The following is a 20,082-nucleotide window of genomic DNA, read 5'->3' as shown; positions in this document are numbered from 1 at the left end:
GGGAATATATTTGGCATGTTAACTTTCTTTTAACAGTTGTGTTTAATATATACAGAGAGCATCTAGCTCTGAGAGGCCATTTGAACGTCTTCAAAGAGTTATTGAATTGTTTATTGATCTACTTCATTACTGCTGTTCCTCTGGTTCCTTTTGATGTCTTGTCACTTTGTTCAAAATATAATGCCAGGGTTTTAAATTAATAGTTGAGCAGGAAGCCCTACATGTGTAAATATTAGGGTATGTTTCTCCTTTGAGTGAGGACGTGCTAGATTGTCCAGTAAATATTGCTGCCATCAGAGTTTTATCCTTTTCATGCCCCTCCCTTTGCACAAAGACTCCTTCCTCTATTCTGCTTAAGAAAACTGAAGTGTCTGAAGTTTTATCTTTTAGGTTTTATAACAGTCTAATCTCTTATTCTGCCATTGGAAGCTTACAGACTAGTTCCCTGCTTAGGGAAATAAATTTGATTATTTTTCCCTCCTTCCCTTTAATTTTTTCCGTGTGTCTTATGTTTGTGAAATTCATGAATTAAAAGTGCCTGCTGATTTTTTTTTTTTTTTTTTCTTTTCATTAATTTGCTTAATGATTTTGTGAAGCTTTTTAGGTTTCTGGAATAGACAACATCCCATGGCAAGGAGTTCCATAGTTAGTATATTGATCACTTGAAAAAGTGCTTCATTTTTAATCCTGCCACCTGAATATTCATTGGTGGATTTTAATTTTTTTTTTTAAATAGCGGGTAATATTTTTTATTTTCTAAGCTATGCAGGATCCTAAATATATTTGTCATATCCTGCATCAGTTGCTTCTTTTTCCAGGATTAAGATTATAGCCTGTTTGCTTGTTCCTTGTACAGAATTGTTCCATATCTTTGGTCATCTTGGTCACCTCTCAGTATCTCTTCTATTTCAAGATAGCATTTGACTTAGCCCTTCTAGTCCATTGACTGGTCTTCTACCCTTACTGTGCACCCACAGCAACAGGAGGAGCCTGCCTGCTATCAGATTAATTTTTGCGGTAAATTAACACAGGAGCATGTTAAGTGGCAGAGTGAGAAATAAGACTTCCCACTGGTGATAAGGCAGGCTTAGAACTGTTTCATTTAGATGTACAGCTTTTCCAAATGAACATCTTGTGACTGCCTGCAAGGCAACCCGGCCTGTTTGCACTCTTCCAGCTTCTAGCCCACCTCCCCTTCCCAGGAACAAAACCCAGCCGCTGTTTTCCCAGTGCGCTTAGCACACAGCTCTGTGAGTTACTGGCCAAGTGTGTGTCGTGGGCGTGCTGAGTAGCCGAATCACATAAATTAGCCTGTTCGAGTTATCGGTTGCTTCTGGCTGAAAAGGCAAAGGTTTGTGCCATGAAGCTGTCAGATTCATGTATTGCTGATGTTCATTGTGTGTTATACAGGACAGTCTTTATTTTTTTCTCTTTTAAAAGAAGCCCCCAAGTCACTCCTTCCTCTCTCTCCCCCACCCAAAATGGTGGGAATGAGCTGAAAAATTGCAGAGGTGGGGAAAAGGCTCTTAAAATAATATTTAAGGTTGCAGAACGTAAGCTGTTATGTTAGAAATAGCCAAAGTCAGGATTACCTGTGCAATGTTAGATCTTCCTTCTTTTGCGCATGCAGCACCGTCAGTCTTTAAGCACTTGTATACTGTTCTTTTCTGCAAAACTGCAGATATTTCAACAATAGCAGAAATACTGTAGAATCATAGGGTAGAGCTAGATGTGTTTATTGATGCGATTTCTTTTTTTTCCTGCTGGTGCTACCTTTTCATTGTAATATTTTAGTGTGTAGCTTGACTACGGTGCTTCTGTTTCTCATCTCATTGTAAACCGTGTTTCCTTACCTTTTGAAAACCTACTTCAAATGTAACTGAATAAAAAGCATCAGAGAGAACCACGTTAGGAGGGGATAAAGGAAAGCAAATCCTCAGCTGTATGGAGCTGCCAGTAATGTTCAGAAGCTGACAAAGATGAACTGCTCATCTAGTATAAATAGTCTTCAGAGTCTGGGTGTTTCTTGGCTTGTGAAACTGGGTGCACTGTACTCATTAGTTCTGCTTCTTTTTAAATATTTGGCGATCACATAGTTTACTTTGTGTAGTGTAAGGCTCTGTTGCAGTCGCTTTTTGCTTTGCAGTGCATGAAGACCAGGACTCTTCAGAGTGTCTGGTGTACAGTGGAATTAGCAGCTGACTGCACCCTAGCCTGGTGTCTTGTGATCTGCCATGTGTTTTACAGGGGAAACATCCAGGATAAAATGCCACAAAACTGACGGGTTTCCATTAAGAGAGATTTTCATCTTTTCCACTGTTTACGTACTGAAGATGAGGACTTTGCTATGACACAAAGACACTTTAGGAAGATTTCAAACAACAGGAAAAATCCTCTCTTTGGGGAAGAAAATGTATCGTGTAGGCTGTTTGTCGTTTTGAAGTTAAAACACTTTTTTTCCCCAGGAGTATTACCAATTTCAGTAAAGAAAAACTCTTATTTTTTTAAGGCAGTTAAGTAACCAGAAAGTCAATAATATGTATAAAATGTGTAATAAATGTCAACTTCTGTGCCTTTATTCCACAATACCCTGTCATACTGAAATAGTGCCCTTGCATAGACTGAAGACACATCATTTCTACTGAGAGCATTTGTGTGTGTGAAGGTTTGTACTGCCCCATAAAAAAAGACCCCATTGTTGCTATTTAAAAATTATCAAATCTGTATCTTCTGATCATGATTTTTTAAAAAAATATCATCACAAAAGAAAACCTATTAAGAGAATAGGTGCAGTGCTGCAAGAAATCTTCTCAGGAAACAAGTACAAAAAGCTACTAACCCAATACTGAAGTCTCATTCTGCTTTGCTGCTCATGTGAGATTTAATTGTCTTAATTTTATATATTTCATTTCGCAACGTCGTACTTTCCTTTGCTTTCCCCCTCTGCTGGAGGAAAGGACCATTTCCTGGTCCTTTCTCTCTTTTCTCTCCCTACTCCTCCGTGACCCCCAAGAATTGTGCACTGTTTGCCCATTAGTTTAAACCAGAATACTCCTGCCTGTATGATGTGGGGCATTTTGAATGAGGCATGTATTGATTACTGGACCTCAAGGAGGAGAAGTCCAAGTCATAGCAATGGGTTAGCATAGTTTTCAGAGTCAACAAGGCCGTACACTGGGTTTAAGAGGGAGTCAGCCCATCTGGATCTGAGAGCACTGCTTCTGCTGTCTATTATGGCACTCAGATGACTTGTAGGCTCGACAGACTAAAGCAGTTGGACTCACAACCCTTACACTATATGCAGTTTACAGTTTTATTTTGGGCTAGATTTTATTTGCTGCCCAGGACTAAACAGCCTCATCGCACTTGGGGCTCAAAGTTAAAGGACTGCTTGTTAGTTCAGACCTACCCTGGTAAGAGATGAAGGATTTGAGCAGAGCTTCAAGTTCAGTTTGCTGTCAAAAAAGTGTGGTTGCATGTGCCAAAACTGCCCCAGACATGGAACTGTTGTGCAGGGGGAGAGCTTTAAAACTGTATTATTGCTCTGAGCTAAGGGTTAACAGCCTTTATTAATCTTAGACATCTTTTGCCCTGGTCCTCCTGGTGACAGTGTTCAGCGTGATAGTATTCAGCATTATTGTGTCTTTGGCTAATCAAAGCTGCTCCTGTTAGCTCCTGCTCTTTCAGGTTTCACTAATTGAAGTCCATTGACTTAAATCCATTGTTTGTATTAAGAAAGGGGGAGGGGAGGAAAAGAGAAAGAATTTGGGGTTGGGTTTTTCTTTTTTCCGGTATTGTCCTTGTCAACATGCCACAGTTTCATCTGAAACAAGGGACGCATGAAGCTTTTCAGTCTGGGTTTTGTTTCCCTGTATTTTTTATCTTTGTTTAATTTGCTGACTGGCAGCTGGAAAATCACTTAATCAGCATATCTGGCCCAAATACTCGACTTGACTTGAACGTACTGACAGTGTCTTGGCTCATGCACAACTGAGACTAGTTTGAATTCTTGTTCTGTGATCTGTATAGGTAGTGGTGATGGAAGAATAAGAAAATAATAGTCTGAAGATCTATCTTGCTTCCTTCCCAGCTGCGCCACAGTAGTCAAAACCCAAATGCCTATTTTGATCTCGTTTATAATCTCACGTAGCTTCTGACTTACAAGACCCTCTGTGGGAAGAAAAGCAGCTCTCTATTTCCACAGCTCAATTTGCAGGCCTGTGTTTGAGTCCCTTTGTTCTTTTGCCCCCTCGGAAGCACAACTGTATTGCATTTATTTCTGTGACCTAAGGAACTGCTGAGCAATGTCGTCAAGTTGGCAGTTCCGTTTGGCCAAGACAGAAAACACCTTCTCCCTCTGAATCCAGGGAATTCATCTGAACCAATTACTATGGTAAGTCCTATTGTGACAAGATCCAAAATTAACTTACTACCTTATTTTTTCCAGGTACTCCACCTCTGCGTTCTCCAAACTAAGCAAAGTAGGGATCCGACATCCTCCACCTCTTCCTTTCATTGGAAACCTGCTCTTTTTCCGTGAGGTAAGGTAGAGTTTTCTTTGTATCTGTCCAAAGTGATGGGAAGACTGGAGAGGAGTTAGGAGAAATTGAAGGGAATCCTATACTTCAGCAATACCATCTCTTCAAGCATCTCCTCCTAGAAATAACAAGCAAAACTCAGCTTTTTGAGTGAATTGGTAGAAGCAGTTGTGTGCAAGCAGCTCTAATTTCAGGGTAAAGTAAACTTGAGGGAAAGAAAATGTGTAAGCTCCTGCAGTTAATTACTTGAGCTTTTCCAAGAAAGTTCATGCCCTCAGTGAAACAAACTTAGTTATGTGAATAGAGCAGATTATGGTAACTAGCCCCAACTGGTTTGTTCTGAGTGCTTTTGGCTCCTATGACCTTTCTGTTTGTTTGTGCTTTTGCTGATTGTACACATTTATTTTAAAGCTTGTAACGTTGCCTGCTCCTAAGCAGTAACTGGAATTAGGTACCACTCAATGCTGTTGCTCTGTGCCCTAAATGTTGGGACTGAGAGGAGGGAGGAAGTGGAAGTATTGGGATTCTGCCTCCAGATTTCATTCCCTTATTTTTCTCACCTATCCCCTTTCTTTAGTCTGCTAATACTGTGTTTTTGTTCCTTACTTTATTTCAGTAATGCTTCTGAGGGTCCAAGAGCTGCCATTTCTCTGGTTGGATCTTTCTTGTGTATCTCTCTTGTGTTCCAAGAACTTTTCAGGGAATCTGGGCTAACTCCAGCTGCTGCCCAATTTCCTTTTTTAAGTGCATGGTCATCAATATCCATGCTGAGATTTGAATTATTAATGAGAATACAGTGCCGCTTACCTTGATCTTCACTGTGATTGTTCTGTCAATATCTGACTCATTATTAGGTAAAACCCATTTAAATACCAGTTTTACATGTACATCTGATTTCATTTAGAAAATAGCATAAAAGGTAGACTTGATCCTTTCTTGATTAATTTGAACTGGAATTGACAGGTTGACTTTAACATACGGAGAATGCTGGTGGTGTGGAATACAAACCAGTTCACCCTCACTCTTCTGGTTTCAATTTGGCTGGATGGTGTGAAGCTACTAGTTCTGTAGCTCTTTGGTGACAAAATCCAGTTATCATTAGACACCTGCTACCACTTGCTGTAGGAAAGGTGCCTAAAGACTAAGTTATTTTGGTATGTTGTAGATAGGCTTGCCCTGTACAAGTGAAAAGGCTTTGTGAACTGTTATCTATGATCTGTTAGGCAAATTTTGTTACCAGAGTTGCATTCATTAAATACACTTAAAGCAGGCTAATGAAGAGAAAAGATAAACTTGATTTAACTAACTTTTAGGAAAAAAAACCCAAACCAACAATTAAAGGTAGCTGTGAAATTGTAGGTCGGAGTACCAAGAAATAAGAATTCCAAACAGGGTTGTTAAACGCAGCTGAGTGATGGAAAACCACAAGCCCCACCAGGCTCTATGTCCAGCACTATAACACTTCACTGTCTGTCTTCTCTACCGTCTTGCTGCTGCCAGTAGGAACAGGCAGGGATAAGTCCAGGCTCTTTGTAATTTTTCTTTCTTCCCTCATATATTTTCCCATGTTCTCTGGAGCTGCTTCTGTGACTGCTTTCTTAGAAATAGTGCCCATAGCAACGTGCCGGTAATAGGAGGGCTGCTTTTATACTGCAGGCTGTTCTCTACTAGAATGTTTTCAGGGAGAGAAGTGCTCTCGCTGCAGCCTGTAGAAGACAACTTCCACTTTCCCTTCCCCAGCAGGGGAAAATCAAAGGTTGCCCGTCACTTTCCTGGGGACGGGGATGGTTTTAGGGGCACAGCTGTGCATGAGCAGCGGTTTGATAGGGGCTGGGGTTACTTTTTTCTTTACAGGAAGTAGCAAAATATTAATTTGTTGCTATATCTGTAATGTTAAGAAGTTCTTGCGCTTGCATGTTTATGCAACCATGTCTTTTCACTGAACTGGCTTTTTAGAGAGCCTCTCTTTTAAGTAAACCAGCTTCTTCTTGGTATTTCCAATGTTGTACAGGGAAAAACATGAGCCACACCCCCACTAAATCATCAGACTAGCGGTTTCCGACCCATGAACATTTATTTCAAAGGAATTAATGAATGGTGACTAAGAGGAATGAATTGATATGTGCTGTATGGGAATCTGCGTATGTGTAATTCATAGGTTACCAGTGTTGAATTTGGTCTGCAAAATAACATAGGTTGAAAAGCTCTGTGGAGCAATGAGATCTAGAAGAGAAAGGGAAATCAAAACACTTCAACATATACAGCCTTCCAGTCCAAAAAGTGTCCTCATTTCATGGTTTCAGGCTTCCATTCTAGAATATGATTTCTAGAAACTTAAGGAAAAAATAAAGGAGGAGAGGGAGTCCCTTTGACATAATCAAGTAAATCTAGGACATGGGGATTTAAGAAAATATATTAACTATTAAAAGCTCTCAACAAAATTATGGGAATAAGCAGTATTTTTTGTTCTGTAATGGCATAAATTCAAGGATTTGTTTGTCTTCTCCCTTACTTGCGTTTAAATCGGTTCTACTGAAGTGAACGGAGGTTCTAGTTTTGCTCCACTGTATATGTGAACAGAGCATCAGGCCTTATCACCCTTTTTTGCTGCTATTCTTCCCCTGTAAGCGTGCCTGAAAGAAAATGAACAATGCAAGCAGGATTTGACCAGTAGTGCTGGGTTGTGACGTTTCTAATAAACTTTCAAATGTATTTTAAACAAGAAAATGTTTTCTCCAGGAGATTTTTTTTGAAAGTGTTATTTCAGGGATTTATCGGACAGGGTGTTTTCTTTGAGTACAATGAGAGTTGCTCTTAATATACTGTTTCTGAGGGAGGAAGTGTTGAAAGTTAAGGGGCTAAGGGAAACGCAACAGGAAAGACCTATTTCCATCACAGAGAAGGAGACTTTACGAGCTGACTTGGGGAAAACAAAGTTATTTTACTGTAAGTCACCCCTTCTCTCTCAAGTCCAATAAAGGGAGATAATCGCACCCTGAAACTAAAACATATCCAAGTTAATCAGCTTACCTAAAAAATGAGAAGATAGGAAATTATTACAGTTCTGCAGCTGGGAAATTATCCAAGTCCAAGATATTAGATTAAAAAATCATCCATTGCATGAGAACAATTTGTGGTGGGTAAGTCTGATGTAATAGTAAATATGATTAGGCTATTTAAAAAAAAAAGCAGTATGTTCAATTTTCCCAATAACTGAGCAGACTTGCAGCAGACAGACCGCTGTTTTGCTAGAAACTCCTGACTGTTCTGCCACCTCTCCATGTACCGCATTTTTCCTACCAATCTGTGGAAACACATGAGTTTTTGTGGTAGCTGTGTAACGGGACACACAAGGATACACACAGCATGGACTTTCACACATGGATCTGCATGGGCTTTGGAGCAGCAGGTTGCAGAAAAACTAAGCAAAACTCTCCTATTAGTTCCCAGACTAATGATTTTATTACGTGACAAATGCTCTGAAAACTGAGAAGGCACATGTGCTGCATTACCCTTCCTCCCAAAGAACCACAGCAAACACTTGACCTGTTGCTATGGCTGTACTGTGTTTTTCTCCTCCTTTCTCATCCCTTTTCTAAAAAGGCAGCTATGCTGTTTTTAAATGTCATTGGCTCTGACATTTGAATGGCTCTGGTCGCGTGGTACTGTACCTGTGTGCACTGCTCCCTACCCAGCCTTCCGGAGAGCAGCACTGTGCCGCTGCAGCAGCCCTGGGGCTGGCATCTCTGGTGTTTTGGGGTGGTGGTACGTGTGTGGTTGGCTGCCTTGTTTTGGTACTTGGTAGGCGGGATATGCAGTTGCGCCCTGTGTACAGTTGGGTGATGTGCTTTGGGTCCTTATAAAGGCGTGATCGTGTGCTGCTTTCCTCCTGTTACTCCTAGCAAGCTCCAGTGATGCTTTTGACTGGCTGTGTGCTTGTATCCCTGCCTTGCATTTTAATGAAAGACATCACACTCTCTAGCCCTTCTCTGCTTGGACAGGGTACTCTTTGTTTACTCTGTTTATTTCTGCCTGGCCTACTTGTAGATCCTGGGCTACCCTGGCGCGGCCCATTTCTGCTGAGTGGAAGTGGGGGCTGTGTGGCTGCTTTGTCTTGCTTTCAGTTTGGGATCTGGCTGGGCTGTGTTGTTTTATGGCTGATGGGTGGGAGTGGAGAAGGGGGGAGTGCAGGGAGGAAGCAGAGAGCAAACATGATCTTTTTCCACTACGCATTTGCCAAAAGCATCCTTTGAGTTGGACGTAAAGAAAAATAAAAGGCGGAGTCCTTGCAGGAATGAAATTAACCCCATGTCTAATTTTCAGCCTAGAAAGCAGCGTGTCAGTGCTTAGAAAGGCTGCAGCGTTTACTGTTCTGGAATTTAATGACACAGCATATAAACCCAAACAAGGTTGGAGAGGGGCAAATGGTGACAGGAGCGAAGAGGGGAGGAAGGGAAGAAGAGGAGCTCTCAGATAGGCTGTGGACCTGGTTTTAATTACAAGAATAATATGCCTTACACTGACAGTGAGAGCCTGCATATGGTTTTATGTTGCTTCACACAGATAAACAAGAGAGGAATGGGCTAGGGAGCATGTGGTTTGCCACTTGATAGCTATCTGCATGGAACCAGAAAGGGCGGCTGTGGCATCGCCAACCAACCTGGCTTTATCTCCCCCAGTCAGCTGTGCGTGTCCACCGTGGGCTGCTGACTGCCTGAACAGACTTCACAGGGTGCTACAGGTCTTATGTCCTGGGAAACCTCCCTTGATTGGAGGGCCTTTCTATGCATGAATTTCATGTGACGTGAATACATGTGGTGCAGATCTAAACCTAGCCATGTCACAGTCTGCAACATGACAGAAAACCTCGGGTTAGGTGTGTTTTTGTGTGTATATTCACACTTCTGTAAAGCCAGTTTCTCTCCCCTTCAAATACGTGTATATTCCTAGTTTCAGCTGATAGTCTGTGCTACCTCCTTTGATCAGATGTTAGTGTTGTCAGATACCGTGACAAAGTTGGTGCAGTATCTGTCTGTGGGAACCTAATGCAGGAAATCAAGACATCGCAATTAACTGACTCTCACTTGACTAAATGCTATTTTCACCCTTCAGCGAGAGCTGGACAGCTGGTTTCTCAGAAGAGTGTTGGGTGGAGCTGTGCTGTGGCTCACCACAGCTTCTCCCTGAGCTTGTGGGGTCTCAGCAGGGTGAGCCTGCCTCTGGGGGAGTGGAGCGTACTCCTCAGAGACCCTTCTGAAGAGGCACAATGCCCCTGGCTTTTTTGCACTCGGTGTTTCTGATAGCTATGTTTGCAAGGAACATATGTGATGTCAACTCTAAATAACCTTTATGGAAGCTGGTGACACAAAGCAACCGGCAGGTCTTACGTGACTGAAGAAGGGGGGTGAATTGCCAGCTGCTTTGCTGGTGAATAATGGTGACCCAAGCTGTGAAGGTGGTTGTAGTCATGACAGATGCTTTTGCTCTTTTGGACTATACTCTTTTCCTCTGAGGGAAGAAGCAGGTCCCTTTTGTACTCCAAGGAATGGTGTGTTGACTGTGTGGCTTCTGCCTAGAGCAGCTCCCACATCTATTTTCTGTTCAGGGCTGGTTGGGTGTTTCCTGTAGACCTCAGCAGTTGCCCCTAGAAGGAGGTGCAGACTTCGCTGATGAGATATTCTTTAAGCTATGTTTTGGTGGTTCCTTTTGCTTGCTTTATTAAACACTGCATTAGGTGCAGAGGCAACAGCTGATGCAATTATTAGCTGTATGTGAAGGGCCTTACCTGTTAAAGGGATTATGTTCTCTGTGGCAGTGCAGCAAGTGAGAATAGAGACTCTCCAGCCGTGCTTCCAGCTTTCCCCAGGCTCCCAATGTGATTATGGGCAAGTCTGAGTAGAGCAAGTGTTTCTTATTTTCTGGGTAAGCAAATCTCTTTCTTCTGCTTCTTCACTTTGTGCTTCTTTTTACCCACCTGCAAAATGACGTAGATGGTATTCTGGAATAGATAGGTCTTGCTTTTTCTTCAGGTTGTGGTGAAACACTTTGAACAACTTCTCTGGGGGCTTTCTCTGGTAGATTTGGGGAGGCTGATATCACTGCTGTCTTTAATAGTCTGAGCAGTTTGAAGGCTGGAGGGAGATTGAATGATTTGGCAATAGTCACAGAGCAAGTGGGGCTGTGAATCAATACCAGGTCTGAGCTCTAGTCTGTAAATGAAGGTGTCTGAGTAAGGTGGGTCTCCAAGATAACAGCACTGAACAACACTTCTCTGATGTTCCATTCCATCCTTGACCAAAACTGCTGCTTTTTGATGGGTTTTGGGGGTTAACTGAGAAATGGCTACCCAATATCCATCAGAGCAGAAGTCTACATCGTAAATGACACTTGGCTTCCAAGAGTGGTGTAGGGGAAGTTTGCTGTGTGTCATGCCTTTTGGAGACTATATTTGCATGTTCATCACATAGCAAATTCCAGAAGGTTATGTAGCCTGCTCTTTAAGCAGCATGTACTGCTATATTCAAGCCAACTTTGGCATGACATGTAGCAACAGAGAACATAAACCAGCCACACTGTGTAGTAGCTGGGCTGAGAATGATGATAATGGTAGTTGCATTCAGATAGGCCCAGTGTAATCACTTAAACTGGAATTTACATTGAACTCAAGGATCCCTGTGATCATGCACAAGGAGTAGGATTCCCACAAGAAGGAAGGACATTCACCTTGAAGAGCAGCACATTAGTGATATGACTGAACAGGAGGTCTCATGTAGCTGTTGTAAACTTAATGGGCTTCTACACATAGACTTAAAAAACCAAGAATATTTCTTAGGTGTGATTGTCTTCTGTTCGATTTTGGCTGTAGTCACAAGAGTGTGGCACTGGAGAGAATGGGGTTGGACTAAATAAAATCTTCTAGTCCTTGAAATTAGAAAAGAAAGCAATAGAATCAGGGCTACAATGAATAAGAGCAATCTCTGTTTTAAATTAAGTTGTAACTTGTTCACATTATATGTAAATCTGGAGTTTAGTGGCATCATATGCTGCTCACCTTATTGTGATGTGGAGTTATCCATATTCAGAAAACCAGTTCTTTTATGTCAGCAGGATCAGTACCAATGATAATGGCCAGGTATCAGTTGTAATGCTAAAATTATAGCAGGCTTAGATTGGTTGTTGAGAACAGTTGTTATCCATGAGCCAACAAATTTAGCTGAGTCTTAACTTCATTAGCAGTGTCTAAATGCATTAGCCATATGCTCCTCAGCATATGGGTAAATACATAACAATTTATTTTCATTAGGGTTTTCTTACAAGTGCTGCTAACCCAAGCTCCACTAGAAATGTTTACAACATGACATGTCTCTTCAAATAAGAAGCTGGCCTTCTGTACATCAAGTCATCCTGAAAGGGTGGCAAGCAAGATACTTCCCCCACCCTTTCTGAGAGCAGGAAGGTACAGCTGCTGTGGGTCTGATCTGCTGCAGCTAGCCAGGCTTGGTTTCTGCAAGGCTTTATATTAAAATGCGTAATAGAAGGCTTTGGAGAACTGCCTGTTCAAACACATGCCACTAAATTCCTGGTAGTCATTGTGGGCTTCTTCTGGCTGCCTATGGTGCACCTTGGGTGGCATCACCTCCTGGCAGATTTATCTGGATGCAAGTCTCATGACCGTCTGGGTTCTCCCCTGCTTCCTCCCCTCCCCAGGCAGGACGTAGAGATGAAATATAACTTTCTCTAAGAGGGGCTGAGTATGAACTGGGTCTTGGTCATGGCCCATAGTCAAATGGATGCAGTGCTGGGAAGGTCAGTGTGGGTTTGCAGGACTGGGCACTGGGACAAGGCTGTGAGGGCTTCAGTAGCTGCGGATGCGGGACAGATGTAAAGCAGCTGTTGTGTGCTTGGGATTCTCTTAATCTGTCAGAAATAAGTGAAACATTATTTTCTGGAGCACTCTTTTATGGATAAATACATAAACAATTTGATCCAGAAATGCAAGTTGCCTAGAAAGACATGGAAGTGTCAGAGAGATACAGAGATGAAAAGTTAATCTAATTCTCCATGTCCTCAGAGGCCTTAGCACATATCTAAGTGTAGATGATAATATCAAACCAGAATCAACCAGTGCTGGATTCTAATCAGGTTTGAGAACTGGCTGGGTTTTTTTTGTTTGCTCGGTGTTTGTTTTGTTTGGTTTTTGGTTTTTTTAGAAAAGAAAAAGAAAAAAAGGTTTTTCAACAGGAAGTTTAAACAAACCTGTGTGCTTTAAAAACATGTATTTCAAAAGTTGCTGGGTTTTTTCTTTCTGCTTTCACCATGCATTGCAGTAAAATGGATGATACAGTCTTGGCTTGTCCTTGTACTTTTTAACTTTTCATTATGTTTCTTTGTTATTAACTGTTTTTTCCTGCTTCCATTTTATAATTTTTAAATATTCCATGAATCTTAGATTATTTCTAATAAGGCAGAGAGAAAAGCAAAATGTTCTTTAGACAGTTGCACTGGGGCACTTTAAAATATTCAGGCAAAAAACCCAACTTACTGAACACTGGTGATTTCTATTTTATCCTATGACAAGAAAAATGAAAATTATAAACAAGAGAAAAAAATTGAAACATAGATATATGTTTAACAATATTCTCAAATACATAATTTTCATAATAAATGATGCAAAACCACATTAAAGTAATTGCAAATTAGTCTTCACTATATTATGAACTTCTGTAGTTTTTGTGCATTATATCTGATGCCTTATTTCAATTATGAGCATATGCAAAGCTGTTAACTTTCCATAGGTACTATGATACCAGATGTGATGTAGATAGGATTAGTGAAAGCTGGGTTACAGGAGCTGTTAGAAATCACATGTGATGATCAGTTAAGGAGTTTAAGCATTCTCTGGGAAGCTGAGTGGGACTTTAAACACGGTGATTATGTTACACTCAAGAAAAGGGCAAAAAGATATATGTCAACAGCAGGGGTTGGAGGGATACACAGAAAAAGGGGTTGGGGCACCCCAAAGTCTCCATTGATTTGCCTCTATTTGCTTTTATGTTTGTGTTGAGAGGAAAGAGCAGGTGATAAGCCCTGGATAGGATAAGGCACCTTGTGGCTCCGGAGTGTAGTCTAGGAAAGAAGTACAAAGAGGTATGAACAAGAAATTGGTGATTGATATATGATTTTTGCAAAGGGATGAACAAATCTATCTTGATCAGTTAATATGCTGCAATATGTAATGTGTTGTGAAAAGCATGTGGCAAGGCAGCTGAAGGAAGAGTGACATTTGAGTTATCCTTCTTTGTGTTCCACATCTGTGGACAGCCTTGGACACAAGCACCTTGCAGCCAGGGTGGGGTGGAAAAGGCGCTTGATCACATGCAAGGAGGAAATGGGAGAGCTTTAGGGAAAAAAGCGGCAGTTGGTGACCTTATACCAGTGGTCCCCATTTTAATAAAAAGTCTCATATAGTTCATGACAGATAGAATTAGGGACCATGCAAGTATCCTGTAGTTATATTTGTGTTTATATTTTTCACTACCTTTTTTTTTCCCCCCCGATGCTCCAGGGAGCCATCTCAAAGACCTCATAAACGCGAGATTTCATTTTCTAATGCTATTTCATTTCCTGGATGGAGGACCTGCCATGAGAAGACCAGACCTCAAATTATAATAGCCCTATAAATAACTCCCTAAGGCAAAAGGAAAAAAGAAAGCCTTTGAAAGACAACCGCAAATGCAAAAATGGAGGTGTTTGGGTTCTTGCAGAACCAGACTATGCAGCTTTAGTTAGGACATCATTACTTCAGTGTAAAGTTTTTCTGAGTTTCCCTGTTTATCTCTGAGTGCTGTTTACTTACAACCTATATCTCAGAAGTCCTCTGAGGTTTTTCTCTTAAGCTTGATTTTTCTACAGTGTTTTGGTGCTTTTTTTGGCCTGTGTTTAGAGCCTGCTAGAAAATGGAGTTTCCAGGTAAAATTGAAAACAATCCAACAAACTGACTAAAACAAATACAATCATGAATTGAGTAAAAATAGTCTGAAAATGCAACTTTTTCTTCTTTCTGGGTGAAGTCGTTTTATTTCAGCAGACCCAGACTGTCTGCCTGTTTTCCACTGGAAATCTGTGCAGAATTGGCACATTGACTAGAATAAAAACATTCCCAAGGAATCGGCATGTTCTGTCAAAACATTTGAACAGCTCCCGTCTCCCGGAGCACAGCGCTGCTGCAGAGCCGGCAAAAGGAGCTCTGCCACACGGCAGTGCCAGCTTCCCCTCCAACCTCCCGTCTCAAATCCACCTTTTTGCATAATTAAGGGAAAAGTGCTTCAGGTTAAATTATATTTAGTTGTGGTGGGAGCAGAGAAGGAGGTTTGTGAAAGCCTTTTGCACCATGGTGTCACCTATGTGAGGACTGTCCTTTCTTTGTTCCCACTAAGGCTGTGTTGTATATCTGAGGAAAAGTCAGGAAGGTGAGGCTGTAGGACCCCAGTATCTTCCTATAGTAGCCTGGGTCAATGTACTAGCCAGGGACAGGGGGTGGGCAAAGCTGAGTGCCAGAAGTCCTGCTGCACAGGGACAGTACTCCCCCTTGCCAGGTGCCTCTGTGCCATGCCTCTTGCCGCTGCATGACACTCTGCTACATGTGAGCTCAACCTCCAGCAGCAAAGTTCAATCTCTGTCTTGTGGAGTAATGATAATTTTTTAAAATTACTTGATTAATTAAGAAAAAAAAGGAAAGAAAATTGTCATCTTTGGCTGGAAGAAGATACACAGCAGTTACAGAATGTAACTAAGCAAAGTGTGATTAGCCTCAACCTTTGCAGCAGGACACTGATTACTTTACTTTTGCTAAGTGGTATCTTAGTCCTCTAGCACTGAAATGAAGGGGGTCTCACTGGTAGGCTCTACTTGGTATGAATGAGAGAGGTAGCATCAGGCCTGCAGCCAATTTACCGGAGGTGCTGTCTGTTATTGAGACCAATTGCTTAGGAATGTAATTGTATCATTCAAGTTACCAAAATTGATATCCCCTGACTGACAGCAGCTAAATGATGTTTTATTTCTGCAGAATTTCTGGGCTGTTGCATGATAAGGCATTGTGGTAGACAGCACGCAGTCAGTTGTTAGAAACAAATGAAGTTTTTCTTCATATTTGAAACAGTGATGTCTATTAAGCAATGCTTTACTGTGCCGATGAACTAGCAGGTAGTGTCCTTTAAGGCTTCACATGTGACATTAGCCTGTTTGAATAAGTATCATAGCTACTTGTCTAAGCTCTGTCTAGCAGAAAAATCCTTTATAAAATAGCATACAAGTAAACAAAGCAAGCAACCCTATGTATGTGCTTATCTTAAACGCTGTGCCACATCGTTATGCCCACATAACAGTTCAGAGGCATTTTGATTAAAGTGGCATCACCGAGAAATGGAATGGAAGAGAATTACCTGTGCCATGTGGAGCAAGGAGAGTGGAGGTGGCTTATAAACTAGCCCTAGCTCTGCTTGGGTTAGTGGCGGTGCAGCAGTCTTACATGGGGTGGGTTGTGAATGTGCATTCCTAACTCTCTTGCTTGTCCCCTGGGCCAGAAGGGCCAGATGTGTTGCATAGGCAACGTGTTTAATCTGTGAATGATCATTCCTGATAGAGCCCTTTTAGCCAGTCCAAGAGTTTCATTACTGGGCCCCAGCCCACTTTACATGAAAGACAAGACCACCCAATCTGGTGCCTTCAGGGAAGGGAGGAGGTAGAATTACTGTGATTACATAAATTAATAATTTCACATTTTATGCAAGCAGTTGTACATTCTATGGCCAAAATGCTTATATACTGGTGTCTAACCCAAGGCAGCTAAAGCCACACTGCGGCACCCAGAAGTATAACTATATGATTCTCACAGGAGTTAACAGTCGTCGTCATTTTCAAATGTTGCTATAACTCCTTTTATTTTGTTATGCAAAGTCTAGCATGCTGCACTTGTAAATTTTGGCCTAACCATAAACCATGCTGACAAAATATGGTCACCTCTGGGAACGAGGTGAAGGCATTTTACCACAGTATGGCCATATGGGAGGGGAAAACCTGTTAATAATCCTTCTATGGACAATTTTGGCAAATATATGTTAAAAGGCTTTGAGACCTTGCACAATGATGAACCCATCACTTACTGGGAGAGGTAATAGGCTGAAACAACAGTGTCAGAATTGAAACCTCTAAATGTATTATTGCTGTCCTGCAAAGACCTGAGACTCAGGTTTGTGCAGACCTTCCACACACAGGAGCAGTCGCTTGATTTGCTAAAAGCTTATCATCTGCAAGGGCAGACCTGGAAGAAAGGAAGTGTTCTTGCCGTTTTATGGGCAAGGAAACTTAAGCGCTGCAGCTGTAACCGTTCTGCTTCACCACCTGTTGAGACCAATGGCCAAGTGCCTGCTGTCTTTGCTGGGCACAGGAGCAGGTAGCCTGTGACTCCTCCAAGCTTGCGCAGCAAGAGGTGGTGGCAAGGCTGCGAAGTGTATCCCATGGTCTCTGGCTCAGCGCTGCAGTCGCTACCACCTTCTCAGTGTCTCCTGTTGCTGCAGGAAAAGTTTATAGTACGTGGAGGACAATAATGCCTCAGAACATCCCCACCGGAATAAATAAGCATCTTAAGTGAGATTTCCAACGCAACTTGCTCTTCTACTGCTTCTGTAGTCAGTCTGGTAATTTTTGTTTGGCTTAGGAAAAATAGGAATAAGTGTTAAATTCGTGCTTAAAATATTGCCTCTCTTCGGAGAAATTTGTTATCCTTTCTCTCATTTTCAACAAGGAAAACTTGCTTTTGCAGCAGAGACTTTGACATTAAGTGTCTTGATAGAATAATAGGCGTGAGATGGATTGCAATCTATTGCCTCAAGACTTTGCCAATCATAAACTAAAATCAGTTAATGCATTGAGTTAAATCTTGCTGTATTGTGCAATGTGCTAGTAGTATTAAAAAAAATCAATCCAGAAAATATATTGATTATATTATCTCCATAGCAACAAACAATAATGGGATAATGTTAGCTTAATAATTGTGCTTTGTGAAAACCTTTCAGAATAATTACTGCATTGTGGTCTTTTCACAACGTGGAATGCAATAACACTTCTTCCTTGACTGCAGTCACCATCAGCACTGCGTCAAGAGATGCTTTTTTTGTGTGCATGCATATGTATACATGGGTAATTTTGCTCTGGGTGAAACAATTTAGCAGGCTATTTTGGGATCCATTTTTAAATGGTCAAGACCACAAATTGGCATTTGTTTTCTATGTGGTTTGTTTTCTCCCACCTTCTCTGACAACTGGCTACTGTAAAAAGAGACCATTAACATTCCTTCTCCTGCATCTTTCTTTACAAGGCACAGAGATTTTGGCGTGTCACAAAACTACATGTCCAGCTACTGTGTTAAGGATGTGGGGGAGAGAGGAACTTTGCTCTAAAGACAATGCTTCAAAGCTGTTCCTTTAATTAAATTTAATCTGTCATCCTCTAGGAATGACCAGTTCCTCAGGAGCTGTGCTATTTGCCTGTATTTTGGAGGACCTGATTCTCTTGTGCATCCTGCATTGCCATATAAATAACCTGAGGTTGTTATGAATAAATAAATATTTTTTTTTCCTTACGTATAAGTAGGGGGGTGTGTATAACATTTTTAGCTTGAAATTTTAGCAGGAGAGTCAGAGGAATAGAGATATACACTCTTTATTTGGTCTTGCTTTTATTTTTACTTCCAGACCAACCCCGTAATTTTGATCTTGAATTAAAAAGGGGTGTTGACCCAAATCTATGGTGGAGAGGCCAAGTTTTTAGAGTGGTCAAGAAACCCCAGTTTAATCCCTGAAGTTTAAGCAGCCCTAAAACTGTCCTGTCTCTATGAAAGCCTTCAAGGACCTAGCAGTGATCAGGCGTCCAATCACCTTCTGGTCATGCCACTATTTCCTGATGTACCTGTTGTGCAAGGGCTGGGTTTAGAGATCAGCCAGCAGAGAGTTGGCTGCTGCCAGATCTTGCACCGGCCTGAGATTCTCCATAGCTTTTGTAGGGTGCCCCATACTATCCCCAGTGGTATGGTGGGATGCCCGTTTACTTCTGTGGGCAGGAGTGGATGCCACATTCTCCCATAGTTGCTCCTCTGGTCTGACAGTGATGTCAGACAGCTTAAACTTTTAGCACCACTTCTTAAGAGTGTATCATATTATTTTGATTCTTACTTCTGGACAGAATTTATCCTTCAAATGGCTCATAATTTGATTTCTTACGATTTACCAGATAGGGGTTTCCTCTTCTTTGAGGACCCCCAAGAGAAAGACCCTGCTTTGGAACTACTGTTCACAATACATGACCATCTAGGACCCAGGAATGTGCAAATTCTCAACTCTGTAGGCATTTTGGTACCGTATACATAAGAAATGCAGTAGTGCTGACAGTTTTCCGTTTGAGATGACGTCTTCATAAAGAGCTTGATTGTGCTGTTGTCCCCTCTGTTGTTTTCCTCTGCAGTCCCTCCAGGATGTTACTTTATGGGGAGGGTGTGATAGAAGAGTTGTTTTCTGTCCCAGGCAGTGGTTACTTTCTGCCAGTGGCCTAATCCCGTAGGAATGTGGTTAATTCACAGGGAGAGGGAGGAGCAGTGGTTGCTCTTAACTTCGTGCCTTGTGCCAAAGCATCTAGTTCTGTATAGCTGTTGTACTGAATGCGGGTGCCAAGCCTCCCTCTCCTTTTCTGGGTGCAGATGAATACAGTAATGAAAGGGCAGCTAAATGCATCAGTTCCTCTGGAAAATATCTGATTTTTGCAGGTGCATAGTATCATTCATTTTAAAAAACCAAAAAAGTCCAGGTGGATTGACAAGGTGGTTTCTGATGCTGCTGCAGAATCCAGCCCTGACTGGTGATCTAGAAACAGAACTGAATGGCTGACATGAGCCAATTCAATCCCCACCTCCAAAACCAAGCTGTCCTCTCTATGAAATTGTCACAATTGAAGCTATGACTGTGCTTTTGCTTGGCACCCCCTGTGCTTGCCCTGAGTGCTGGCCAGTGGCCTTGCTGATCGCTAGAGCTGTCCCACATTTTTGTTCCACTGCAGCATCCCATTTAGTTTCCTTGTGCTACCTCAGCTTCTGCTGCCCTCAGTGATCCTCTCTTCAGCCCATGCAGGCATTGGCACTATGTGTTTCTCTCTGTCGTCTTCCTAATCCCTTGTTCCAGCGAGGCCTGATATGGTTCTCTGGAGTGTCTGGTTTCCGTGCTTGGATCCTACCAACTACTGCATGGGTGGCTTGGGTCTTAAATGGTGTTTGGCTCCAGGACAGAACATCAAGAGTAACTTACCTTGTGAAAACAAGGAGATTTTGTTGGAATAATTATTTTAAGCTAGGCAAAGAGTCAACTGCCTGGTGTGGTGTGGCTGTTAGAGCTGCAGCTTGTTTTATTCCCGAAGGGATAAAACTATTCTGTTCTGCATAGGATCTCACAACACATTTTTGTCCATAGTGGTTTAGAGTAGATCTGTCCTACCTGGT

At 41.8% G+C, this 20,082-nt stretch overlaps 1 protein-coding gene across 6 annotated transcripts in view; it reads left to right on the top strand.

Annotated features, from left to right (window-relative positions):
• Positions 1 to 20,082, top strand: part of TBXAS1 (thromboxane A synthase 1) — a 246,993-nt gene that overhangs the window by 61,142 nt on the left and 165,769 nt on the right. For all 6 annotated transcript variants that reach the window (XM_064456647.1, XM_064456593.1, XM_064456602.1 and 3 more), the window contains one exon: positions 4,448 to 4,541. In XM_064456647.1, the coding sequence (XP_064312717.1) occupies positions 4,448 to 4,541 (94 nt within the window). The remainder of the gene's footprint in view (positions 1 to 4,447; positions 4,542 to 20,082) is intronic.

The sequence above is a fragment of the Phalacrocorax carbo genome, chromosome 1 (assembly GCF_963921805.1).
Source record: "Phalacrocorax carbo chromosome 1, bPhaCar2.1, whole genome shotgun sequence".
NCBI classification, from domain to species: domain Eukaryota; kingdom Metazoa; phylum Chordata; class Aves; order Suliformes; family Phalacrocoracidae; genus Phalacrocorax; species Phalacrocorax carbo.
Note: the sequence above shows the minus strand (reverse complement) of the source record. Positions and strands in the feature narration are given on the sequence as shown.